Source organism: Lepus europaeus, chromosome X (genome assembly GCF_033115175.1).
Source record: "Lepus europaeus isolate LE1 chromosome X, mLepTim1.pri, whole genome shotgun sequence".
Lineage (NCBI taxonomy): Eukaryota > Metazoa > Chordata > Mammalia > Lagomorpha > Leporidae > Lepus > Lepus europaeus.
Genome location: NC_084850.1, coordinates 104,285,741 through 104,313,646, shown reverse-complemented (window position 1 = coordinate 104,313,646; position 27,906 = coordinate 104,285,741). Strand labels below are relative to the sequence as shown.

At 38.0% G+C, this 27,906-nt stretch overlaps 1 protein-coding gene across 8 annotated transcripts in view; it reads left to right on the top strand.

Annotated features, from left to right (window-relative positions):
• KDM6A (lysine demethylase 6A) overlaps positions 1-27,906 on the top strand; it is a 185,749-nt gene that overhangs the window by 102,166 nt on the left and 55,677 nt on the right. For all 8 annotated transcript variants that reach the window (XM_062184060.1, XM_062184058.1, XM_062184056.1 and 5 more), the window contains exons 6-8: positions 3,202-3,322; positions 18,467-18,521; positions 22,682-22,716. In XM_062184060.1, the coding sequence (XP_062040044.1) occupies positions 3,202-3,322; positions 18,467-18,521; positions 22,682-22,716 (211 nt within the window). The remainder of the gene's footprint in view (positions 1-3,201; positions 3,323-18,466; positions 18,522-22,681; positions 22,717-27,906) is intronic.

The following is a 27,906-nucleotide window of genomic DNA, read 5'->3' as shown; positions in this document are numbered from 1 at the left end:
CATTCAGCACACATGTGTGTTTTTTGTAGATAGTGCTATTGACATTTTATCTTTTCATTTTTCTTAATGTTTAGCATTAAAAGAAAACAGTCTTTCAACTGAACATCTACAGAAAACTTTGGTGACATAAAAAGCTACATTTTTCAGATTTTAAGAATGCCAAGGATATTGTGCAGAACAATATAGACTTGTTGCAGTAGAGAATATGTTTTAAGTGTTTGAAAACTATGCACCTCTGCATGCATATCATAAAAGTTTTTTATAGTTTCTGGTAAAAATTTACCACGTTATGAAATTCTCTGTCAGAATTTCTGAGGTCAGCAGAAATTACATGTATTGGTGATTTATGTCTGTTTTGTCCTGCAAAGATCATATTCTGGTTACATGCATTTTGGTGAGATATGAATGCAGTAAAATGATGACCAAAATTAGAATATAGTCTGACATTTTCTCTATCCCTGTCCTGAAATACACCCTCTCACTTTTTCTGTTTGTCTGTTTCTCTGATATTGTTTTGTTTTCCTGAGATGAGGAAAACTGAAGAACTATATGGTATAGAGAGGCGCAAAAATTCAGAAAAGGAAATGAACTTAAGTGTTTGAATAAGATGTATTGTGTCAGATGAGAAAAGATCAGTAAAAAGACTAGAGTGCCCCTACCCCCAACCAGAAATCCTAAAGTGTAAAAGTGAGGGCATCAGTAAATATCTATTACACTTAAACTTTTTGCTGTATTATTTGGAATATTAGCAATAAAATAATTTAGCCTTCAAGGAATGGACTTGGAAACAGCAAATCAATTGGTAGAACATGGAAGTATTTCATTTTAAAGAGTGAACCTAAACTAAGTGTTAACGCTGAAGAAAATTGTTGGGTGTTGAGTTTAGGTGGTGAATCTTGAAGATAATGTGGATTTAGAGGAAAGTAGGAGAATGAAAATGTTTCACATCAGCAGAATATAATAAGGAGAAGCAGTGAAGCCAAGAGGGCTAATATTTACATAAATAAATAGATAAGCCCCTTCACTGCTGTGGAGGAGCAGTGTTAGGGCATAATTGGGAATAGACTTGAGTGGTAAGGCTCACAGATTTTAAATGAAACATTTGTTTTGCTTATAGGTTAAAATACCACCACCACCACCACCACCACCCCCATTATGCTAACATTCATAGAGAGCATGTTACAGTAACCCAGTGTTTTTTTTTTGCACCTGTGTGACATGGAACACTGTGCTGAAGGCACCTAGGGAGTAAAACATTTCTAACAGATGTGGCATTTGGGGAAAGGGATGAGAGGAACAGATCTGTAGAGATTGTAGAATTCCTTTCCCCATGACAAGTCCTGACACCTCAAAGTAGGAATATTATTAGCAGTGCTCTATATTCCCTTTCCCTCCCTTCTTCATATATACTTTCTTACACCTCTTTTCCTTTTATAACAGTTTTTCTGTTTGTTCCTCCTTTTCCTTTTGCTATCTTCCACTTCTGTTCTTTTTCTTTCATGTTTTTTGACTCAGGCCTACCTGGGTTTTTTATTATTGCATGTGGACATTGCTTAGTTCTGACCCATTTCTTTAGAATTTCCTGACCTGTATCATAAGGTAAGATTAATTAGGACTTTATGGAGCATTATCTGTAATTTTTATTATAAAATATAACATGCTTAAAGAAAAGTGCATAAATCATTAGTATAGACAGTGACATGTTATAAACATTCATGTAACTGTTACCTGGGTCAAGAAGTAAAACATTGGCATCACATCAAAAAAGCTCCTTCATATTCTTTCCTGGTTGTATCATGTTTTAGTTGGCCTCACCTATTGCTATAGTTGCTCTTTTTTCTCATCTTCTTGATGCCTCCCTTGATACATTTGTACTTACTGTTTGAGAGAAATAGGAAGTTATCTAAACAAGAATGATAAATTATTCCAATTTTTCGTCAGTTCTTTGACACCCCCCATCCCATCTCAAAGTCTGTACGCATCAGATAATAAAACATATGTAGTTCCATCCACTAAAAAGATGGATGCCCAGCTTTTCTTCAATAAAAAAATTAAGTATTGTCATAACAAGGTGTAATGGTGTCTGATGTTGAACCTAATACTCCAAGGCCCCCATAAACACTGCCTTTTAGAACTCTTAATTTTATAATAAATAGGTACACACCCTTTTCTGAGGAATATGATAACACACGAATCCGTCAGAGTTACTAAGGACATATGAAGTATTGTTTTGCTTTACTTTTTGATATTTTGAACTTTTTATACGAAACACTGTTTTTTGTTTGGGAGGCATCTAAAATTCTAAATAGATCTGAGGGGTAACTTAGTTGATAAAAACCTTACAAAATAGGTGCTTGCAAGAACATTTAAATCATGTAAAGGGAATTAAAATGTCATCTAACATGATGTTACATCTGATATAACAACTTAAAATTCAAAATAGATTTTTCTCATTCTAAGCTTCATTTTTGAGTAGGCAATACATAGGTATGATGAAACTGAGCAATATAAAAATGTATTCAGCAAAAACTGGCCTTCCCCTTACCCCTGAATTTGTTAAACTAATAATCAAAATCTTATATAAAAAGATACTATGTGAATTTGGGGCAAAGACTGGTAGACCAAGGAAAGGGAAAAGGAATAGAGAACTCAGAGAGCCAGCTAAGTATGGACGTTAGAGTTAGGACAGAACAGCACCTTAGAGCTTTGGGGTAAGGACGAATATGAAAACTGACTACTACCTCACATAGTATAAAAGATATGAAAGACATAAATATAAAGAAAAAGAATACATTTTTACAGAAGAGATTAGAAACAGGATTAAGCAACTCTCCTCCATTAAAAACCAGAATTTTTTACTGCCTTATTCCCTTCTGCACAAGAAAATTCCAGAAACAATGAAATCAGTTATTTACACTGAGAATTTTATTAAACCATGAGATTGTTTGAATAATTTAGAATAAGTTCAACTGATCTTTTCTCCTTTGTATTAAATTAGATTATGTATTCAATTATATAAGAGGCCCAAGTGTTCCTTTCCAGGTTTTTTTTCCCCCCTCAAACTTTTCACATTTAAAAAAAAAAAAAAAAAGACATTTCCTTAAAACAATATTGCATAAAACAGAGGTTTTACTGTACTACCAAGCAGAAATGCATGCACATGTTAAAAAGTTAAGATATGTTATGTCTATATTCTTTCAGGGCAATTAAAGCATTTCAGGAGGTGCTTTATGTTGATCCCAGCTTTTGTCGAGCCAAGGAAATTCATTTACGACTTGGGCTTATGTTCAAAGTGAACACAGACTATGAGTCTAGTTTAAAGGTAGGTTGTTGAGTTTTTTCAAGATACAATGTTTCATTTTTGTGGGCTTTTTGTTGTTGTTTAATATTAGAAAAATGAGAAATGTTGGAATTTCTATTGGCACTTTAAAAGAAAATTTAAACGTTTAGGTGGCAAAGCTGTTCATCAGCCATGACATGGAAGATACTTAAGGTTGTGTTTCAGGGTGCAAAGTAGTTGGTGCTAAGACTTGCATGGTAACTAATTTCATGATTAAAGTTTTATTTTAATTATTTTACATTTTAATTAAGATCCCTCATCAGGAAAGGGTGGAAGTTTCATTGTCAGTTGAGACATCTAAATCACTCCCTTATAAGTGATCCATCACTGTAGAGTTATTTCATGATGCCATATGTGTGACCCAATTGTTAACCTTCTTTTTGCTTGGATCTCAGTAGAGATCTATTTGCCTCTACCAGCAGGCCAGGTCTTATATCTAAATTATAAAGAATGTTCCCGGAAGAGCATTTGGACTGCTGAAATGTTATTGGGAAGAGATAATATGTTGTTGATTAAATATCATACTTTTTACCTATAGAAATGGGGATTTCTACAGTATTTTCACGTTTCATTGAGCTTTTTGTGTTTTAGTTTTTATTGGGTTTTTCATGAAAATAGTGTTTCCCTACATGACAAAAGAATTTCATTTTCAAAAGGTTAGAAGTTCTAGGATAAAACTTAAGTTTCTTTGAATTTTTAACTATTTATAATGGTTACTGTATTCTCAGGATCTCCATTGTAGACTATCTTGATTCTAAAGTAGGAGAGAGTGAGGGAGGAAGATAAAAATGACTTCCAGTAGGTTATAATTTGAACTCACTAATAAGAAACTATTACAGATTTTTAAAAACTTGTACCTAAGGGTGTGTAATTGTTATAGATTTTTAAAATAAAAAATTCTGCAGCTACTGTTTCTACCTCAATGAATTTATAAAGAGCAATGCTGATGTTATATGAGAGAGATATATAACCAAATAGCTTGCCAAGAAGTGATTAAAGGTAAGTACAGTTGAGGAATAGGTCTCTGGGTATGTGTTAGTAGTGTGGAGAATAAGGGATGCCTGGAAGTTATAAGTTCTAAAGTTTAGTGCAACATTTTGCAAACTGTACTGTGGGATATCAGAGAGTTTGAGTTGGAGCATAAGTTCAGATATATTACTTTGTTTATTTTAGTCTCTTCTTGGACATTTGCAGTTTCAGTTTCTTACTAGCTGTCAGACTTTTTTTTTTTTTTTAATAAAGATTTATTTATTTTATTTGAAAGAGGAGAGAGATGGATCGATGGATCGATGTTCTGGTTTACTCCTCAAATATCCACAATAGTCAGGGGAGGGACCAGGCCGAGGTCAGGAGCCTGGAACTCCATCTGGATTCCCCACATAGGTGGCAGAGGCCCAAGCACTTGAGCCATCTTTCTCTTCCTTCCCAGGTGTATTAGTAGGTGTATTAGTAGGGAGCCAGATCAGATGACTTGAAATGGCATCCACATGGGATGTCCATGTTACAGGTTTTGGCTTTAACCCACTGTGCCACAACGGAGGCTCCTCAGATTCTCTCTCTCTCTCTCTCTCTCTCTCTCTCTCTCTCTCTCTCTCTCTTTCTCTCTTTTAAGATTTTATTCATTCATTTGAGAGGTAGAGTTAGAGGCAGTGAGAGGGAGACACAGAGAGAAAGGTCTTCTGCTGGTTCACTCCCCAAATGGCCACAATGTCCAGAGCTACGCCAATCCGAAGTCAGGAGCGAGGTGCTTCTTTCCTGGTCTCCCATGCTGGTGCAGGGACCCAAGGACTTTGACCATCTTCTACTGCTTTCCCAGGGCATAGCAGAGAGCTGAATTGGAAAAGGAGCAGCCGGGACTACAACCGGCGCCCATATGGGATGCCGACACCACAGGCAGAGGATTAACCTACTATGCCACGGCGCCAGCCCCCTCGAAGATTCTTAACATTGAATATACAAAATAAACTTGTTCAGGAATTTCACAATATTGTCACAACATATCTATGTATGTGACAGAAGTGTTTTTGATAGCAGGAAATGGATTTGAGGCAAAAAAGTGATCCTGTGTGTCCCAAATTATGGAATGTGACTCAAATATCAATACAGTGGTATTTTAAGTCTGAATGTAAAGTTCCATTTTCATGAAGGTGACAGGCTTTAAAATCCCTTTCAGTCAGGGGAAACTGTAAATGGCTTTCTGAAGGTATTCCTGCTTTACTTTGCTTGACTAAAACATTATCCTGTTTACCACTTCTATTTTTTCATAGTTAAAATCTAATAAACCTTCAAGTCAGGTGTTCCTAGCAAAACTGCCTTATGTAATGGCAGCCGTTATTTAAAATACTTGATAGCATCCTGATGTCCATTTCATTTGTATAAAAAAAGAAAGGAATTTTAAGAGTGCTTGATTTTTCTATTCATCATAGTGTAAAGGTTACATTTGATTTTTGTCTCATCCTGACATTAACCTTTTAAGCCTACCTCTCTAGTATTCCTTCACTATTTTAAGGGAGAATTTTAGGCATCTACAGTGTTGGTTGACAAGCAAGTCTTTTAGTTTATTCTTTTTTTTTTTTAAAGATTTATTTATTTATTCAAAATTCGGAGTTACACAGAGAGAGGAGAGACAGAGAGAGAGAGAGGACTAACATTCGCTGGTTCACTCCCCAGATGGTCACAACAGCCAGAGCTGCGCTGATCCGAAGCCAGGAGCTTCCTCTGGGGCTCCCACGCAGGTACAGGGGCCCAAGGATGCCAGCGTTTCAGGGCAGGGTGTTAACCCACTGTGCCACAGCACTGGCCCCTAGTTTATTACTCTTAAGTGCTTAGATTTTGTGAATAAAAGTAGGACTCAGAAGGGAAAATATGTTCTTCTTCCCTTAGATGGTCTCCAATTGTCCTGACTAGTAGTTTACCTTCATCTGGATAGATGGTGGAACTTCTGATAACCTTTCCATTACATTAAGTTGCTTACTAGCACAGTGTGTTTGTATAGATGCTTTTTAGGCTGTGTGGTCTCAGAAACTTCAGCTCAAGCTGGTTAAAATAAAGAACTGTAGTGTATATGTGAAGTCCAGTATTCAGGTTTGGTTAATTCAACTGATCCAAGGATTTGTTTTCTTTTCAGTTCTATATTGGCTTGTACTAAAGGCTCATTGCTCTGTTTGATGATATAGGATAGTTGCCATGTGCAGTCAAAGTAAAATGCTTCCTTTTTCATGTCTCATTAGAGAAAGGCATTATAGAGCAGTGGTGTAGGTGCTTAGTGTAGTGCTGTCTTATAAGTGCTCAAAAAATGAAAATCGCCACCATCATCTTTTAATGGAGGAGAAAGATCTTGACTTCCTATTGATCTCTTAAAATATTTTACCTTGCATCTCATTGGCCAGAATAAGCGACATGGCCATTCCTTATTGATTCCATTTCAAAGGTGATGCGGTTTCTCTTAGACCAGTTATATCTAATCTTTTTTTTTGACAGGCAGAGTGGATAGTGAGAGAGAGAGAAACAGAGAGAAAGGTCTTCCTTTGCCGTTGGTTCACCCTCCAATGGCCGCCGCGGCTGTCGCGCTGCGGCCAGCGCACCGCGCTGATCCGAAGGTAGGAGCCAGGTGCTTCTCCTGGTCTCCCATGGGGTGCAGGGCCCAAGCACTTGGGCCATCCTCCACTGCCTTGCTGGGCCATAGCAGAGAGCTGGCCTGGAAGAGGGGTAACCGGGACAGAATCCGGTGCTCTGACCGGGTCTAGAACCCGGTGTGCCGGCGCCGCAAGGTGGAGGATTAGCCTGTTGAGCCACGGCGCCGGCCCTGTCTAATCATTTTTTAAAAAAGATTTATTTATGTATTTCAAAGTGTTAGATTTTCCATCTGCTGGTTCATTCCTCAGATGGCCACAACAGCCAATGCTGGGCCAGGCCAGAACCCGGAGCTTCGTCCACATCACCTGTGTGGGTAGAAGGGGCCAAAACACTGCGGGCCATCTTCTGCTTTTTCCCAGGCCATTAACAGGGAACTGGATTGGAAGTAGAGCAGCCAAGACAAGAATCTGAGCTCATATGGGATGCCGGCATTGCAGGTGGTGGCTTTACCAGCTACACCACAACGATGACCCCGATACCAGTCTTTAAATAAAATTCAATACCCTAAGTACACTGTTACCATCTAATGGAAGGCTGAAGAGTGAGTAAAATCATTAACTTGTTACGGAAGATGGAGTGTCAGTTTTTCCATGGTAGGTCTTATCTTCACCTCATTTACTTTTCTGCCAAAAGAGGGATTGCAGCATGTAAATGCTGTATTTATTTTTTTATTTTTTTATTTTTTACCCCAAGCCTGAGAAAAGCTTCCACTCCCACAAGCTCCCCACTCCCAGCCTCTCCTCCCTCACCGTCTTCAAGCAAACAAAACCTATTTGAAAAATCGTAAAATGCCATCGTTGTCTACAATCATTTGTCAGATACCTGGAACAACAGGTGGACCTGGCACAATGCTAATTTATAGCCTCGGAGTTTTTTTTTTTTTTTTTTTTAACATTTGCTATTTTTTAAAAAAACTATTTATTGGGCAGGGGGAATCTGCCATCTACTGATATGTGAAAGAGAAACAGAGATTTTTTCAGCCACTGATTTACTCCCCAAATACCCACATCAGCTCAGTCTGTGCCATGCAAAAAACGGATCCTAGGATCTCAATTCGGTTCTCCCAAGTGAGTGGCAAGGACCCCGCTACTAGAGCTACCTTGCAGGATGTGCACTAGCAAGAAACTGGGGTTTATACTTAGACCCAGACATTCTGTATGGGGTATAGATGTTTTAACTGCCATGCCAAACTACCTCTCCCTATGTATTTAAGATATAATTTATTTTATAATACTCATGTAATTTTTCCCCCATATCTTGCAAGTAAGCTTTTCCAGCCACGTTTCAATTCTCAGTTTATCTACCATCTAAAGTTTCTCTAATTTGAGCCAGTATAAATATTGATTGTGAAATCCATTGTCCTGTTCCAGGATTCAATGCTTGTATTTCTGTCACTCTGCCCATCTTCAGAATTGTAAAGTTAATGCTCAGCTTACTTTTTAATATAGTATTACTTTCCCCATTAATTGGCCGGTAAAGTTTTAATGTGTTTAGTGAGTGGTGGTGAATTCAGTTCATTTTTTTTTTTTTAAGATTTATTTATTTATTTTAAGCAGAGTTAGACAAGGAGAGACAATAGAGATCTCCATCTGCTGATTCACTCCCCAAATGGCTGCAATGACCAGAACTGGGCCAGCCCAAAGCTAGGAGCTTCTTTCTGGTCTCCCATGTGGTTGTACAAGCCCAAGCACTTGGGCTATCTTCTGCCTCTTTCCCAGGCGCATCAACAGGGAACTGAATTGGAAGTGGAGCAGCTGGGAATTGAACCAGCACCCATATGGGATACCGGAGCTGTGGCTTTACCTACTACACCACAGCCTGAGAAATCAATTCTTTCTTTCTTTCTTTTTTTTTTTTAAATAGGCAGAGTGCGCCTTGTGGCACCGGCACACCGGGTTCTAGTCCCGGTTGGGGCGCCGGATTCTATCCCGGTTGCCCCTCTTCCAGGCCAGCCCTCTGCTATGGCCCGGGAAGGCAGTGGAGGATGGCCCAAGTCCTTGGGCCCTGCACCCGCATGGGAGACCAGGAGAAGCACCTGGCTCCTGGCTTCGGATCGGCGCAGCGTGTTGGCCGTAGCAGCCATTGGGGGGTGAACCAACGGAAGGAATACCTTTCTCTCTGTCTGTCTCTCTCTCACTGTCTATAAGTCTCTCTCTGTCTCTCACTATCTAACTCTGCCTGGCCAAAAAAACACAAAAAGTATGCTATCATTACTTCAATAAAAATAATAAAAATACAGTGATTTTTGGCAAATAGTTTTTTTATATAATGCTACTAAATTTTACATCCCTGCAAACTGTTCAGATTATTTCCTTTATGTGAAGCTAATAAATGCAAAAGTAAGATGTGATAACACCCATATTCTTCCTTCAGTTAATACTAGTGCATTGTTTAATTTCACAAAGATTGGAAAGTCTCTCTGTTTACATGTTTTTAATATCATTAAAATAGATCAGTTTTAGAACTTTTTTGGAATTCTAATGGTAGAGTAACTCAAGGCAGCTTTTTTTTTTTTTTTTTCAAAAGGGGACCTGTGCATCATTTATTAGGATGCCTGTGTAATTCCCTTATAATTTGATATCCAAAGATGGTAAGTTCTGATTGAAAGTATTAATGTGAAAGGGATAGGAGGGGCCAGCGCTGTGGCATAGTGGGTAAAGCCGCCCCCTGCAGTGCCAGCATCCCATATGGGCACCAGTTTGTGTCCTGGCTGCTCCACTTCTACTCCAGCTCTCTGCTGTAGCCTGGAAAAGCAGTGGAAGATGGCTCAAGTGCTTGGGCCCCTCCATCTGCATGGGAGACACCGAAGAAGCTCCTGGCTGTGGTTTGGCACAGCTCCGGCCGTTGCGACCATCTGGGGAGTGATCCAGCAGATAGAAGACCTCTCTTTCTCTCCTTTCCTCTCTTTCTGTCTCTGTGTAACTCCGACTTTCAAATAAATAAATATATCTTAAAAAAAAAAAAAAGGGATAGGAAGATAAGAATTTCAGAGGCAGTTCAAAGGGGATGGTTAAACTCAAGTGAGATTTGTGTGTTGCTTGGCATTTTACTGGGTCTTGGTATCTTGTATGGGTAAAAATATGAAGTAGAAGAGGCTATACAATGATAAAATGCCTAATCATTAGGCATGCTGGAAAAATAGAACAAGTTGGTCTTATTTATCAACTCTTAAATTTTTTTTTCTATGTGAATAGTGGTTTTCTCTAAATGCCCCAGTTCACCTATTCTTTCAGCATGTGTCTTCTATTATATCAGACATGAACTTCTGAGTAAAATAGCAGTTCTGCTTTCTGTTTACCTTATTCTTCTCTAGGAACTACTTCATTTCCAGCTTTCTGATTTGATGTTATACAGTGTATATACTTAGCAATTTTATTGTCTTCTTTTTTTAAATGTCGAGGTACTAAAGGAAGAAGGAATAATTGAAGGCATGCTGACATATACTTCCTTTCAGAAGCTGTTTAGGAAATCTGAAATGCCTTCTGTCTTTTATGTTGTATTTATTAATGTGAGATGCACAGGCTGTTTCATGTGCTTAAGATATTGTGAATTATCTGTATTCTAGAAGTACTTGCTGAGAATTTAGGTTTTCTATGTCTTCCTGGCTCAATTTAGGTAGGTTGTATGTGTCCAGGGAGAATTTAAATGCTGGGTATTACAATAATTTTATGCGTGCCTTAAGTTTCTAAAATAGCGTATGTTTTTGTTGATGCTTTAACAGTTTATTTTTGTTAGTCCAGATGTCTGGAGATAATGAAAGTTGGTGGTATTTCAGCATACTTTTCCTTCCCTGTTTCCTTCATAATGCTCAATAGCTTACCTCTTACTGAAATCTTGAATACTGTGGTGAAAGAGATAAAGGGGACGGGAGTATACCTCACCCATGTGATTCTTATGTATTTATTTGAAAGAGTACAGAGAGAGGGAAAGAGATCCTCCATCTGTTGGTTCATTCCCCAGTTAGCCACAAAGGCTGGGCCAGGTTGAAGCCAGGAGCGTCATCTGGTTTTCCGAAATACTTGGGCCATCTTCTGCTTTCCCCAGGCCATTAACAGAGAACTGTATTGGAAGTGGAACTTTTGGGTGATGAACTTGTGCCCATATGGGATACCAGCGTCACTTTATCACTGTGTCACAACACCAGCCTCTGGTGGGAGTTTTTCGGACTGCTGTAGGATTTGGCTTCTAACATAAAACCAGGAACAGACAGAAAATTTTCAAGAAGGGTTTATAGACTATTGGCATATCATAGAAATTGCATTCATAGGGTCTTCATAGGAATTGGTTGGGATGTAGAGACAGTGAAAGAGGCCTTAACTATCTTCCTTCCTTCCTTTCCTTCCTTTCCTTCTTTCCTCCTTTTATTTATTTATTTTTTAAATTTATTTTTGGACAGGTAGAGTTATAGACAGACAGAGAGAAAGGTCTTCTTCCTTTGATTCACCCCCAAATGGCCGCCATGGCCGGTGCTGTGCCGATCTGAAGCCAGAAGCCAGGTGCTTCCTCCTGGTCTCCCATGTGGGTGCAGGGGCCCAAGTACTTGGGCCATCCTTCACTGCCCTCCCAGGCCACAGCAGAGAGCTGGACTGGAAGAGGAGCAACCTGGACTAGAACCGGCACCCATATGGGATGCCAGCACCGCAGGCAGAAGATTAACCAAGTGAGCCATGGCTCCGGTCCCTGTTTTATTTGTTTTTTGGTACTTTTTATTTATTAGATTTCTTACTTAGTGTCCTCTGGTATTGGAAGTAGCACTTACAAGATTAGGGCCAGGTCCACAAATTAAGCTTTTTTCTTTCTTTCTTTTCTTTTTCTTTTTCTTTCTTTTTTTTTTTTTTAAAGATTAATTTATTTGAAAGAGTTAGAGAAGGAGAGGTAGAGAGGTCTTCCATCCACTGGTGCATTCCCCAATTGGCCATAAAAGCCGGAGCTGTGCTGATCTGAAGCCAGGAGCCACGAGTTTCCTCTGGGTCCCCTCTGTGGGTGCAAGGGCAACTCTTAATACTCACTGTTTTTAGGTAAACCACCGAGTAGATGCCTAAAAGTATTAGTGTGTTCTAGTAAACTTGTGGTGGTGATGGTGGTGGTTAGGCGAGGAGGGGTCCTTTGTTAATATTAGCTATACTATATTTTTCTTCCTTCAGTGTATCTATTGGTTCTTTATATATAAATTCATATTGTTAGTTTTTTTTGCCTTTTTATAATTGGTAAGAAATTTGATTTTGATGGAGGATACTATAAGCCAGTCATTTCTGATGATTTAAATCTTTTTTGCCTTCTAATCATTGGCTGTTTCACATGAGTGTAGCATTACAGTTCATTTTGGCAGAGGATGGTGATTGCTTTTTATTTTGTTTTCTGTGTAGTTTTCTTCATTTGTGAGGGAAGAAATAGTTCCCTTGTTCTTTCCTTTTTCTACTTCTCATCAAAACTTGTACTTTACCTTGTAATGTTTCCTAGATACTGGTCTCTGATATGAGGTGATCTCCTAATTGTTTTTTTTTTTTTTTTTTAAGCTGCTTAGTAATGACTTCTCCATGTCTCTTTTCCAGCCTACTTTTGTTTTTCTGTTTGATATTCATTTCTGCCCTGAGTTCTATTACATACTTCCAAAATGCTTGTTTGAATATAAGTGTGCTCATGGATGTGCAGTAGCCATTCTTTCTGGGTGGTTGTCTTTGTTCTGTTGGTTTTAAACTGAGAAGTTACTATAATTCCAGGTACCCATCTCTCTTTCAGTATTTTTAAACTACAGAAGTAATTTCTAATTAAAAGGATTTTTGGTGCTTACTCATAACTGGCTAATTTTCTGGTTATAAATACTTGATCTTCAAATGTAGCTATATGAATTCCAAAACAATTTTATGCTGCAAATTATTGCTGAATCCCCCTGTATAACATAGATATTATATCTACCTGGTGTTAGTTATTTGTGTATGTTTCAGTCTTGTTCTGATATGAGTGCAAATTGAGCACTAAAATTGAAAGAACTTGGAAATTAAGTTAGCTCATACTCTTTTTTATCATTTGTATATAAATATTAGACATACACTAGACCAGTTTTGTAAAACTTCTGGTCAGTTACATACCTATACTTTTGTAAAATACGACAGGAATGAAGGGTTGTAAGAAGACTAGTTAGGACAACATAATAGGAAAAAATGTAAGCAAGAATGTTAGTGCAAAATGATTTTTCTCAAAGGATAGATACATGGATGGATAGAAGTTAATGCATTCTATAGATCTTAATGAAATTTTTTTAACTTGTGTAGAGATTTATCATTTAGGGCTTTGTTCAGTTTATGATTCACTAAAGTAGGTGGATGAAGCAAGTAACAGCAGGTTTTGGAATTGGACAGTGACAAGGATGTGAATAAAGGTGGGCCATCGTAAGTGTGTTGAGTTGGAGGTACCTGAGGGCTATCAGATATTGGTCTAGACAGAGGAACGTGTAGCCCAAAAGAAGGACTTGAGATAGGATTTTGAACATTTGCGGTATGTGTTGTCGTCTTCTTCTTCTTCTTTTTTTTTTTTTTTTAAGATTTTATTTATTTATTTGGGAGGTAGAGTTACAGACACTGAGAGGGAGAGACCAAGAGAAAGGTCTTCCTTCTGTTGGTTCATTACCCAGTGTCCGGAGGTGCGCCGATCCAAAGCCCAGGAGCCAGGTGAATCTTCCCAGTTTCCCATGTGGGTGCAGGGGCCCAAGGACTTGGGCCATTTTCTCCTGCTATCCCACGCCACAGTAGAGAGCTGGTTCGGAAGAGGAGCAGCCGGCAGTAGAACTGGCGCCCATATGGGATGCTGGTGCTGCAGGCGGAGGATTAACCTACTGCCCCACAGTGCCAGCCCTGTGTTCCTTTTTTGTTAAGGAAATTTTTAGAAGAGATCATATTGGTAAAATGGTAAAGAAAGAGCCCTCTTTGTTTTTGAATGAAGATTGCCAGAATCTGTTAGATGTTAGAAACCATTTGTGTGCAGTTAGTACTTTGTGTTATAAAAGTAATCAGAAGAATTGAGTTCCAGGGCTTTGAGAGATCAGAGTCAGTTCAATTGAGGTAGGAATTTGACTCGTGCTTTAGTAAAGTTTACCATTTTCAGTTTTGTAGTATTTTTTAGAGACCAAATCCCTAAAGTAAGTACCAGTATATCCTAAGGGATTCTCCTGTTAATCATTTATCTTGGAGTATTAGTGTTGGGAATCAGTTTGTTGGACTTAAATCATATTTTTAGAAGTGTAACAATCTGTAGCAATGAAAAAGGCACAGATGAACTCTTTGCTTAGGCTGCGTATATCCCTTTTTCTCCATTCAGCTGTCTTTATGGATTCCATTAGGGAATTGTCTTCTTTGTGTTTCCAGAACAGGTTTTTTCCCCCCCTTTTTTTCTTGTTTATTTTTTGATAGGTAAATTAATGTCAGTGAGTCTTTTATATACAGTTCTCAAGCTGCATAGTCACAGCAGAATATGCGAGAGAGAATAAAAGCTGGTTGCCAACATGTTGCCACTACCCCCTTTAAGATTTATTTATTCATTTTAAAGGTAGAGAGAGAGAGAGAGAGAGAGGGAGGGAGGGAGGGAGAGGGAGAGGGAGAGAGAGGTCTTCCACTGGTTCACTCTCCCCAGTGCCGGCACCCCAACTTGTTGTTCCTAAAGGGCTGTGTCTACCTTAATTAAATATAGTTGGCAATACTGACTATACATACTTTATGTGTAGTATAAAACAAAGTTTTCTGGGAGAAGCACACAGTTTAAAAACTTGAAAACCATGGTGTTTAACACTGACTTTGAGTTGAAACAATGTGTGTAACCTTTTTTTTTTTTGATTTGCAGGGTGCGATGCCCAGCTCACTAATCGGAACATGCTAGAGTAGATCTAGAGATTAATAATTTATAAATAAACACATAAGTTGTCAGTTATGAAACGGTATCTTATTGCTTGTCTTTGAAATTGGGAATAGAATTGGAGAGTCATGCGATAATTTGGCTGCAAACTCGTTTTACATGTTCATTATGGGAATACAGACTTTGCCCTTCCCAACTGAAATCAAGTTTCATAGGCTACCTGAAGCAAAACACTCCAACATTATTTTGAAATAGTGAACAAGTCGAAGGCTTTTAAAACAAAGATGACTTTGGTGATAAAGATGTAACTGAAATTGTAATGAATCAAAACTTGTGTTAAATTGGACCAGAAGTGTTGTATAAAAAAAGTGAAATCATGTAATACTGAAAATATGGCTTAGGTAAATCTTTTTTTCTTGGAAACTAATTTTCTGTTCACTGCTTTCTGCCTTGAGGTTGGCATATAGCCTTGTAACTGCAGAGGCCTCTTCTGTATCGTAACTCTGATAACAGCAGTAGTCAGTTTCAGCAGTGCATTATTTCGGTTGAGGTGCAGATGTTTCCTAGCTTCTTCTGTTGGTTGCAGGGGTGGGTACTAGATATTTTACCATGGTATTTTCAGGTTTTGGGTTGGTTATGATGATTGGTAGTCCATTTTCCTGATATATATGTTAATACATACATCTCTTTTGCTCTTGGTTCAAATATTGGATGTGAAGTACAAAGTCATGTTTCCCCTATCCTAATCTCTCACCTCTCTTTAGTGTGTGCTGAAAGGTATTAGTGTTCTTCTTTATGTGAGACAGTTTTGTCTGGCTGTTCTTAGTTTCTTATGAACACACAGTAATTATTCTGAAAGGTTTTTTTTTTTTTAAAGAAATTTTATTTATTTTGAGAGGTAGAGTTACAGACAGTGAGTGGGAGACACAGAGAGGTCTTCCTTCCGTTGGTTCACTCCCCAGATGGCCACAACAGCCGGAGCTGTACCGTTCCAAAGCCAGGAGCCAGGTGCATCTTCCCTGTCTCCCATGTGGTTGCAGGGGCCCAACCACTTGGGCCATCTTCTGCTTTCCCAGGTCATAAGCATAGAGCTAGATTGGAAGAGGGGCAGCCGGGACTAGAACCGCCGCCCATATGGGATGTCGGCACTGCAGGAGGAGGATTAACCTACTTTGCCATGGCACTGGTCCCTGAAAATTGTTTGATTCTCATGTGTATGTTTTTGAATGTGTATTTTGTTGAGTAATATTTGCTGTTTCCTGCTATTGTAGGTCTGAAATGCAGCAACTTGATTGGTACTTTTTAAAATTATTTAATGATTATAAAAAAGATGGTCAAGAACTGCTCCTGCTTGATTTCATTGCAGGATCTTGAATGCTGATAATATGAAATGTTTGCTGAGGTTTGAACTATACATTTCTCTGTTCTTCCTCATTGCATTTCGGTGAAATCATAGAACTAAAATATCACATTCTTAACAGCTGTTTATTTTCGCTTCAGTTTTTGTTTCCTTTGGTGGCTCAGTTTGGAAAAGTATTGTCTTCTCCATCTAAATATTAATTTATGTTTGCAGGGTTTGAATAGACTTAGAAATGTAGTACCATCTGAATGTATATGTGCTATGCTTTCATTTTGTCTAGAGGAAAGTAATTGATTATAAAGCATGCTGTATTTTCATAGTATTCACATTTAAAAAAAAGATTTATTTTATTTATTTGAAAGACTGAGTGAGAGAGAGAGAGGGAGAGAGAATCGTCCATCTGCTGTTTCACTCCCCAAATGGCTACAACTGGCGAAGCTGAGTTAATCCCAAGCTAGGAGCCAGGAGCTTCCTCCAGGTCTCCCACATGGGTACAGGGGCCCAAGCACTTGGGCCGTCTTCCGATGCTTTCCCAGGCCATAGCAGAGAGCTGGTTCAGAAGTGGAGCAGCTGAGACTCGAAGTGGCGCCCATATGGGATTCCAATACTGCAGGCCTGGGATTTATCCCACTGTGCCACAGTTCTGGCCCTCATAGTACTCACATTTAAACATAGTCTGTTTTCCATTGTTACTGTGGCACCCTAAAAAGGGGATGTTTAGCAATGACACAATTTGCTTAGTGGGCCAAGGTAAAATAAAAAGCAGTTCTTGAATTGTTCACATGCTGGATTTTTTTTTTTTTTTTAAATACTCAGTCAACTATGGCAAGTTTTTCACTTTTGTGGACCATTTTATCACTAGTGTCTGCATTGTCCTTAGGGCACTATAGGCTCTTGATAAATATTTGTTGAATAGATTAAACATTTAATGCTTAAAGATTATAGTCATTTTGTTAGTGGTTGTAAGAATACTGCAAATCTAAGCTAGTCTAATTATGGCATGCACACAACATTTTTGAGTAGATGTGATAGCTACTCTATGATCATACCAAATGACACTTTCTACTTGTTCTTTCCTTGTACAACTATGTAGGTGATAGTTTATTCTTATTAATTGAGGATTCTAGTTGATCAAGTGCAGTTTTGTTGATTCTGTGTTGAAATACAGTACATAATGCTTGCTGATGGTTATTTCCTTTGATAAAAGAAAATTCTGTGGAGAGTTAAATCTAGAAATTGTCATTATAAATATCAATTTCAAGTTAGTCCAGTTAGTTAGATGTTTGGATTGTGAATAGGAGAATGAGCTTATTGTGGTTGATTTTTTTTTTTTTTAAAGAGTTTGTACTTTGGCTGTGTATTTACTTTTAATGGTAAAATATGTAGAAGCTCAGAAATTTTAAATATGGAATTGTGAGAATATTTTCAGAAGAGCTCAAAGAGATTTACTTTTTTTTAATTAAAGATTTAATACTATATCTAGTGGTTGTTTTTTGTCATCTATTAATTGGTTTATATACCAGGTTTGATATTGATAAACTAGGTGTCAAATGTCACCCAATGACTGATGGTAATTTGCGGTATTAAAGGTTTAGTGTTGTACGTTCAAATTAACATGTATTTTCTGGATAGGCTTATATGATAGTATTATAAGTGGACATTGTGATTTATTAGTGGTTTAATATTGCCTGAAGATTACATAAATTCTATACATATGCATTCTGAATGAACAGTTTTTCATAGATGAACACAGACTATTTAAAAGATGTTTAAGTACAATGATTATTGAAGAATCACTGAAGAATCTGTGACAGTTCTCAGAGTGATTATTTTGGTTTCAAAGATGCAGGTTTCATTTTGAGATAAGATACGGTATTCTGACAATACCATTGGACTTAAATTTCTGAAAATAATGATTTTCCATTTAAACCATTCTTTAATACTGCATACTTGAAGACTTTAGAAACCCAAAGCTTTCTTATATAAATAAAAATGAACATAGAATAACAATTCTCAATTGTCTCAATAACTCAATAGTATGTCTGTTGTTAGTAGTAAATGTTCAGAGTAACTCTAGTTGATTGGCTAGTACATTTTAGTTGCATAACAATTTTTTGTATCAGTTGTCAACAGAAATGTTCAAAATAATTTTAGTTGGTTGTCTGGTACATTTTGTGTAGCATAATTTTATTATTAGACCTTATGTACTTGAAAAATATTTTAAAGTGTTAACTGGGAGAGTCTAACTTTAGTGCATTAATTTTCTCATTCTCTTCTTCTTGCAGCATTTTCAATTAGCTTTGGTTGACTGTAATCCCTGCACTTTGTCCAATGCTGAAAGTAAGTATTATTAAGTACCATAGTTTTCTGCGTGTATTCAGATTACTTCATGGCTGTTGCTGCTGCTGCTGATGTTAGTGATGAATTTTTGTGCATTTTCTTCATCTAGAATTGTTCAGTGTAACTGTTGGTTGTCATGGCTACTTGTACCAGTGGAACATTTGAGACAATATATTATGAACACTCTGTGTCTAAAATAGATAGACCAGTGAAGTTGTTGAATTAAAATTATCTGCACTGATGAAGATTGTGTCTGTGTGTGTGTATGTGTGTAAGAGTCTTATGTGGTAACTCTGATTCCTGCTTTATGGCACTAAAATTGCTGATATACTTTGATTTTTATTAGAGCCTTATGTATCATATTACAAAGCTTGAGGTGTGATTTTTCAGGTAATTTTTTATAGTTTTTTAAAAGATGTATTTTTATCTATTTGACAGAGTTAGAGAGTGAGGTAGAGACAGAGATTTGGGGGGGGGGGGGTCATCTTCCATTTGCTGGTTCACTCCCCAAATGGCCATAACAGCTGGAGCTGAGCAAATCTGAAGCCAGGAGCCAGGAGCTTCTTCTGGGTCTCCCATGTGGGTGCAGGGGCCCAAGGACTTGGACCATCCTCTGCTGCTTTTCCAGACACATTAGCAGGGAGTTGAATTGGAAATGGAGCATCCAGGACTCTAACTGGTGCCCATATGGGATATCAGCATTACAGGCTGGGGCTTTAACCTACTGCGCCACAGCCATGTCCCCGGCCCCTCAGTTAATTTAAAAAATGCATTTGTGATACACGTTCTGACGTGGTTTCCATTGCTTTTTGGTTCTAAGTAGGGTGTTTTTTTTTTGTTTGTTTGTTTTTTGTTTTTTGTTTTTTTTTACTTCCAAAAGCAGGTTGAATTGATAATAATGTATTTATCAATAACTATTTTTTAACATGTTTATTTAGTGTATACTGACATACCCAATAAGTAATTTTAAGAATACTCACTGAGTGTAAGAAAAATTGACCAGCTGTTTATGAAAACTTTCATTCTTTGACTTAGATTTTAAAAAATCAGTATTATGCTATGACTTACTTGGCTTTTTGAATTTCTTTGGACAGCATAGAAAATAGTGTCAGTGTTCAGAAATGAATGCTCAAGGAAATTGGTGAATCAGGTAAAATGTTGAATAAAGCACCGAATAAGGAATAGCATAGGTTAAATCATCACCTGAGCCAGATCAGTTATCTCATAATTCTACTTAAGGCAGTTTTCTGAGAAAACATAAGAAAATTCTGTTTTCTTTAAGTGAAACTCAGGATTTGGTATTGATCAGTGTATTTGAGGAGTAAACAGAAAAGTAGCCAATGCAGCAATATTTTATAGTCTAATTTCAGGTTAGATTGGAAATATGATTTAACTAATTGATTTTTATAATTTATGAAGTGCTAATTTATCCTTTTTCCTTTATTATATACCCAAATCATATAAACTATCTAAAATATAATACAAATAAGAAAGCAACTTGTTTTTATTTAAATCATTACTAATATTATAAAGCTAACTTTGGTAATTGTCAGTTTGAAGAACTTTTGAAGGACTTGACTTTTTTTATTTCGTTTAAAAGGCAGAAAGAAAGATCTTCCATCCTGTTTCAGTCCCCTAATTGCTCACAACAGCTAGGGCTGGGCCGATCAAACGCCAGGAGCCAGAAATTCCATTGGGGTCTCCCACGTTTGTGGCAAGAGACCCAAGTATGTGAACCATCATCTGCTCCCTCTCAGTGTGCACAGTAGTAGAAAGCTGAATCTGAAGCAGAGTAGGTGGGACTCCCAGGCACTCCGGTATGGGATGTGGGTGTTCCATGTGGCAACTGCTTCACCACACATTGGCCCTTTGAGGGACTTTTTAAAAAATTTAAAAGTAAATATTTTGGTAAATTCTCATTTTATTCTGTCAAGATTAAATCTCAGTTACAGGTCATTATTCTTAAGAGGGAAACACCTGTAGAATGAGTGCCATGGAGTAGGAAACACGTTAAATTTGAAGAGAACCACTTAAACCATCTTGAGTAGGTCACTGGAGTTTGCTGTGCATTTCTTTCTGTTGGATAATTTGTCTGCTTAGTTACTTTATAAACAATTTAACAGTAGAAAGCATTACTCTCTACTTTCTTTGCAACACTTTATTTTTTTGAAAGGCAGAGAGACCTAGACAGACACACAGAAATTTTCCATCTGCTGGTTCACCCCAAAGGCCCACGATAACCAGGGCCAGGCCAGACCAGACCAGGTCAGGCCAGGTGGAAGCTTGGAACCTGGAACTCATTTGTGGGTCTTCTCCATGGATGGCTTGAACCCAAGTTTTTGAGCCATCACCTGCTGCCTCCCAGAGTGCACATTAGCAGGAAGCTGGATCAGAACTGGAACCAGGACTGTAATCCAGACACTCCACTATGGAAAGGTTATCCGAAGTGGCATGTTGTTGTTTCTAAAAGATTTATTTATTTGAGAGAGCAAGATCTTTCATCCACTGGCTCATTCTCCAGATGGCCCTAAAGGCTGGGGATGGGCCAGATCAAAGCCAGGAAACCAGAACAACTCCTACATGGGTGGCAGGGGCCCAAGTACTTGCCATTGTCTGCTGGTTTCCCATACACATTTGCATGGAGCTAGATTGGAGCCAGAGCAGCCAGGCCTCCTAGGGTCCCTCCAGTGTGTTGCAATCAAGTGTTGCAAACCTCAGCTTAACCCATTGTGCCACAGTCTCAGTCCCCCACGCTCCAAATGGCATCTGAACTTTGGTACCAAATGCCTGCCCCAAACACATTTTTAATGTCATCACTGATTGGTATATTCTATAGACCTTGACTATTTTTTTGAAATCCTTTGGTGGTACTTTGCATATTATAAAGATAAGACAAAAACACATTATTTTACCTCATATCTGGTTAGTTAATTTATCATTTAATTTATGGAGAGATGTAGTAGTTTTGATCCAGAGATGTTATTTGATTCTAAAGTTTATTATTTTGTTTGGTTTGCATATCTTGCTCTTTTGACAAGGAGCTTATGGTTGTTTTGTTCAGCTGTTCCCAAGTGTTCATTTAGATAATAGGTGTCACAGCTCTTGCAGAACTGGATAAAAAAGCAGCTTTCCAGGCTTTTCCTAAGGTTTTTGATTCATAATCTCAGGAATCTGTTTTATGGACAAGTCTTCCAGGTGAATCTTACAGTTAACAGAATCAGTGAGCGGGAATTCCTGGTATACACCACAATGAGAAATTGATGATAGCTGGGATCTTTGTTTTTAAAGTGTGTATAAACTTTTTGCATATACTTCTGAATGAGTCTAAGACTTCTTGAATTCCTACTATGGAATCCAGATGCATAGAACATTTTTAAAACAGAGATTGGTCATTTAAAAATGAAATTAAATGTTGTTTATCCCCTTCTAGTTCCTGGTTCATTATTGCTTTTAAGTCATTCATAGACTGATTATTAAGTATTTGCAAGAGCTGGAAATAAAGGCTGAAATAATCTGTTTTTATTTTGTTTTTAACATTTCTTAGTCTTAGGACTATTTGCTCTTCTTGAGTTTTAATTGATAGAATTTGTTAAAAAAAACTTATGCAATCCAATTATGAAGAGTTTAAAAAGAAAACCACTCATTTTTTTCTTTGTGTTATTACCATTGTCATCCTAGTCTATGACTTCTTTATAAGTATTCATAGTTTCTGTAACATATGGTATAAGCAAAAAAAAAATCTAGAGGCTTTTTATAGGTTTTAATAGATTTTTAGAATTAAATACGGACTTTGCTATATTTTTGACTTAGAACTCAGTTTTTAATACTGTATCTTGAAATGTATAGATTATTAAGGTTTTTTATTTGCTTATGTTGCTGTTTTGAACTTTTTAAGATATAGACTCACCTGCGAATGTTAATAACAACATTCATGGAAATTTCATCTGATAATGGCAAATTATATGTGGCTTACAAGATTATGTTCTTTAGTATGTTTGTTTATATATTCTATTTTATTGAAAGTACATAAAAGGTTTTCTGTATTAACTAAAATTTGTACAGTATAGACTATGCTTACGTTTTACATTTTACATTATTAATTTAGCCCAAACTTTGCTCTATTGTTATTGATTTTTTTCATTTTCCATCATCCTTTGCAGTTCAGTTTCACATTGCCCACTTATATGAAACCCAGGTAAGCATATTAACCTATTTAAAACAAATATTGTCACCTATAGCATGTTTTGATGAAATCAGGTACATGCAGATAGTTTTAGCAGAGTGCTCAATACTACCTCTTATGTCAGTTTTATATTGTACTCATTAATGTGTTCAGGATGTTGCTTAGATAGTTAAACACGGAGGGCTTGTAAATAGCTATACTCAGGATTCCTTTTATTAAAGCCAAATGCCTTGTTTCTTTTTCAGAATACCTATTAGTGCTTATTGTAATACATTGTTTTTATGTAGTTTCTTTGACTTTCTCTTAAAATTGAAGTATCTCTGTTTGAAGGGCATGTTTGTTTCACCCTTTGATGTCATTACCATTACTTTCATGGCTGCATTGTTGTTTTGTTTTTCTCCAAAAGATTATTTGAATGGCACAGTGAGAGAGATTGTCTATCTGCTGATGGATTCCCCAATGGCTGCAACAGCCAGGTTTGGGCTGTGCTGAAGCCAGGAGCTGGAAACTCCAATATGGTCTCCTTTGTGGGTGACAGGGGTCCAAGTAACTTTAGCCAACCTCCTGCCTTCCCAGGTGCATTAGCAGGAACCTGGATTCAAAGCTGATCTGCTGGGACTTGAACCAATACTCCAATATGCTGGCTTAAACTACTGTGCAACAGTGCCAGCCCTGTGTTAACTTTATTTAAAAACTTGAATGTCAGCCCTGTGTCAACTTTATTTAGAGTGTTTTGGTTTAATTTTCAGAACATTTTGTTTTTGTATATGGCAGATTTTACTTAGTTATATGATTAAAGCAGGTTCACTTTAGGCAGTGCTATGGAAAATCTGAGATAAATAAAATATTGTGTTTTATATATACATAATTGGTAAGGTCTGCTCTTTGATATTTTGTCCCAAGTGTAACAATAAGGCAAGTATATATATGCTGTTAAATCCTGTTATTTGTATTGTTATAAGGCATAATGAGATAGTTTGACAGAATTACCTGGGAAACTTTACAAATCTGAGCTACCATTGGGAACTTTAAAACATTCTGCATTTCTTAATACCACCACCTGCTTTCCCTACCCACACATCCATAACCACTGAATGAGAATTGATATGTATCCAGATTGAGTTCTGATCTCTTCATCCTCAGTTTTTCTAGTTCTTAATGAGATCATCACTAGCTGAAGCATACATTTTTATTTTTTAAAATTATTTCAAAGGCAGAGTTAGAGAGAGGTTTTCTATCCACCAGTTTATTCCCAAATGACTACAATGGCCAGGGGTCTGGGCCAGGCTAAAACCAGGAGCCAGAAGCTTCCTCTAGGTCTCTCACATGGGTGCAGGGGCCCAGGCACTTGAGCTATCTTCCACTACTTTCCCAGGAGCAATAGCAGGGAGCTGGATCGGAAGTGGACCAGCTGGGACTTGAACTGGCACCCATATGGGATGCTGGTATTGTAGCTGGTGGCTTTACCTGCTAAACCACAGCACCAGCCTGATCTTTCTTTCTCTTTTTTTTTTCTTTTTTTCTTTTTCTTTTTACTAAAGATTTATTTTATCCATTTGAAAGAGTTAGAGAGAGAGGTAGAGACACAGAGAGAGGTCTTCCATCTGCTGGTTCACTCCCCAAATGGCTGCAATGTCCGGAGCTGCGCCGATCGGAAGCCAGGAGCCAGGAGTTTCTTCCGGGTCTCCCACGTGGGTGCTGGAGCCCAAGGACTTGGGCCATCTTTTGCTATCCCAGGCTATAGCAGAGAGCTGGTTCATAAGAGGAACAGCCGGGACTAGAACCGGCACCCATATGGGATGCTAGCACTTTAGGCCAGGGCTTTCCCCGCTGTGCCATAGAGCCAGCCCTGGATACTTCTTTTTAATGAGTGTTTTTAGCAGATTGGAATTCTGTATTTGACTATTTCAAATTTTGCATTCCATTGTCTTCAGCTTTTCATTGTTTCTAATAAAAAGTTGTCTGTTGGTCTTTTGGTTTAATCCTGTGAAGGTAATTAGGGGATGAGGTCCTCTCCCATTGCTCGTTTCATTTGATCAGTTTTGTTTTGAGATTTGATTATTGTTTGTAGCCATTGTCTATACTCTTGAGGGATTGTTTATAGCCACTATCTATACTCTTTAGGAACGGTGGTTTTTCTACTTACTACCTGTTGATTTCGGTATGTACTGGAGGGTTTAGCTTGTGAGTATAAAGAAAATTGAAAGTAAATCATTGTAAAAATTACAAGAAAAGGAGATGGGGGCGCGGGTGCCCAGCACTTCCTCAAGAGAAGCTTTAGCGGTCTCGCTCGTGCCCGCAGGCGTGTTCCTGAGGCCTCCAGAGGCCGACCTCAGCCTCCAGGTAGGACTTGGGGCCCGTTTGGAGCGCCGGGCTGGCTCTTGTGTGCCCTGGGGTGGGCAAGAGGCAGACCAAGCCCAGTTCGGCCAGGCCTGCTGTCCTGACCGTGGGCCTCTCTCAAGCCGCGGCCTGCATTCTGCCCTGCATTCGGCCGGGCACCTGAGCTCAGCCCTGTCCCCAACTCACCGTCTTGGGTTAAAACCAAAAAAAGAAAAAAAAAATTACAAGAAAAGTAGAAGGCCAGCGCCGTGGCTTAACAGGCTAATCCTCCGCCTTGCGGCGCCGGCATACCGGGTTCTAGTCCCGGTTGGGGCGCCGGATTCTATCCCGGTTGCCCCACTTCCAGGCCAGCTCTCTGCTATGGCCTGGGAAGGCAGTGGAGGATGGCCCAAGTCCTTGGGCCCTGCACCCGCATGGAAGGCCAGGAGAAGCACCGGCTCCTGGCTTCGGATCAGTGAGATGCGCCGGCCGCAGCGGCCATTGGAGGGTGAACCAACGGCAAAAAGGAAGACCTTTTTCTCTGTCTCTCTCTCTCACTGTCCACTCTGCCTGTCAAAAATTTAAAAAACAAACAAACAAACAAACTTGATATAGAGGGCTGGCATTGTGGCATAGCCGGTAAAGCTACTGCCTGAGATGCCAGCATCCCATATGGGGGCTGGTTCGAGTCTTGGCTGCTACTGTTCCTATCCCGTTTCCTGCTAATGGCCTGGCAAAAGCGGCAAAAGATGGCCCAAATTTTGAGTCCCAGCAATATACCTGGAGACCAGGATGAAGCTCCTGGCTTCAGCTTGGCCCAGCCCTGGCCTTTGTGGCCACTGGGGGAGTCAGTCAACCAGTGAATAAAAGGTTTCTCTCTCTCTCTCTCTCTCTCTCTCTCTCTCTCTCTCTCTTTTTCTCTTTCTCTTTTGTCTTTTTCTCTTTTTCTCTTTCTCCCTCTTTCCTCCCTCCAGCTCTGCCTTTCAAGTACATAAAATCTTTTTTTTAAAAAACCTGTACATCGAAAATACATGAAATTTTTCCCCTTTGTATAACTAAAAGAATTTAATTTTTTTTCTAGTTAGCCCATAATACTTGCACCTATTTTTGAGGTGCATTGTGATAATTGAATACATGTAAGCAATGTGCAATAATCAAATCATGGCAAGTAACATTTTTTCTCTACTTAAGCATTATTTATCATTTCTTTTATTTGGGGAACCTTCAAATTCCTGTTTTGTTCTTTATAAAATAGATAATTGTTGAGAACTATAGTTACCCTGTTGTGCTGTAGGATATTAGAACTTATTCCTCCTATGTAATTGGATTTTGAATTTCATCATCCAACTTCCCTGTATCCCGTCTTCCTCCTACACTTCCTAGATCACTAGAGATCAACTTTCTGAGCTTCCATATATGTGTAAGAATATGTGGTATTGGTCATTCTGTGCTTGCCTTATTTCAGTTAACATAATGTCATAGTTGCATCTTCACCTTCTGTCCCCCCATGGTGCACATCAACAGGAAGCTGGATTAGAAGTGAACCAGGCACTCATAAGAGATATGCATATCCCAAGCGGCAGTTTAACCACTGTGCCCGTATATCAGCTTTTTATCAGATACTAGGAGTCATATGTGTTTGACACAATGTCCCCTGTGCACTATGGATACCTGTTACATATTTTAAAAATACAATGCAAATGAAAATCCCCTGGTTCTCTGCTCCATAATGCTTTAATATCTTCTTTTTAAATATATAACATGAATTTTACCATTTTAACTATTTTTAAAAATGTACTTCATCATCCAGTAGTAAAACTCTGGCTTTCAAATGATAACTTTCCCATTATCCTCTTTAAACAGCTTATGGCGATGATCATTCTTTCTGTTTGTGTGAGTTTGACTATTCTAGGTATTTCATACAAGTGGAATCATAGAGTATCTGTCCTTCTGCATCTTTCACTTAGCATGATGTCTTTAAGGTTCAGGCATGTTGTAGACTGAGAAATTTTCTGTCATGTATATACCATATTTTGTTCATCCTTTCATCTGTCGGTGAATATGAGCAAAGTAAATACTTAGGAATGAACTTAAAAGAGATGTTGATCCTCCCTAATTTTTAAGTGTAACCGAGCATCTATAAAAATACCAACAAACTTTGATAAGGAATTAAATAAATTGATAAGGAAAAGGTATGTGTTGGGTAATTGTGTAAGGGTTATACTAACTTTTTCATGTGTTAAGGTATAATAATATATATATAGTTAAAAATATGATACTGGCATATGAACAGATACGTTAGAACATTCTAGAAAGCCCAGAAACAGACTTATGTACATATAGAAATTGAGTATATGATAAAGGTGGTATCTTAAATTCCTGGTACTGTGATGGATTTATTGATAATAGTAGTTCTGGAACAGCTGGGTAGCTGTTTAGGAAAAGATGAAATTAAAGCCATATTTCAAATCGTTCATAAGAATAAACTTCAAATGGATTAGGGACAAGATATTTAAAAAGTGGTAATACTGAAATACTAGAAGAAAACATAAAATCCTCTTTAAGCTTCATGTATGAAAAGCCATTTTAGTTAGAAAAATGTTGACAAATCAGTCTAAACAAAATGGAAAGTAATCTCTATATGATAGTATACTACCATAAATTCATTGGACACTTAAGAAACTGAGAGGACATGTTTGCAGCATATACCACTGATGAAGGGCTGATATCCCTAATATATAACAAACTTTTGGAACTTCAAGGTAAAATAAGAACCTGATGGAAACATGGGGGAAAAGACATTGAACAGATAATTCAGAAAAAAAATACATATAAAAGTAGCTCTTATACCTGGAAAAATACTCAGATTTACTCATCAAAGTT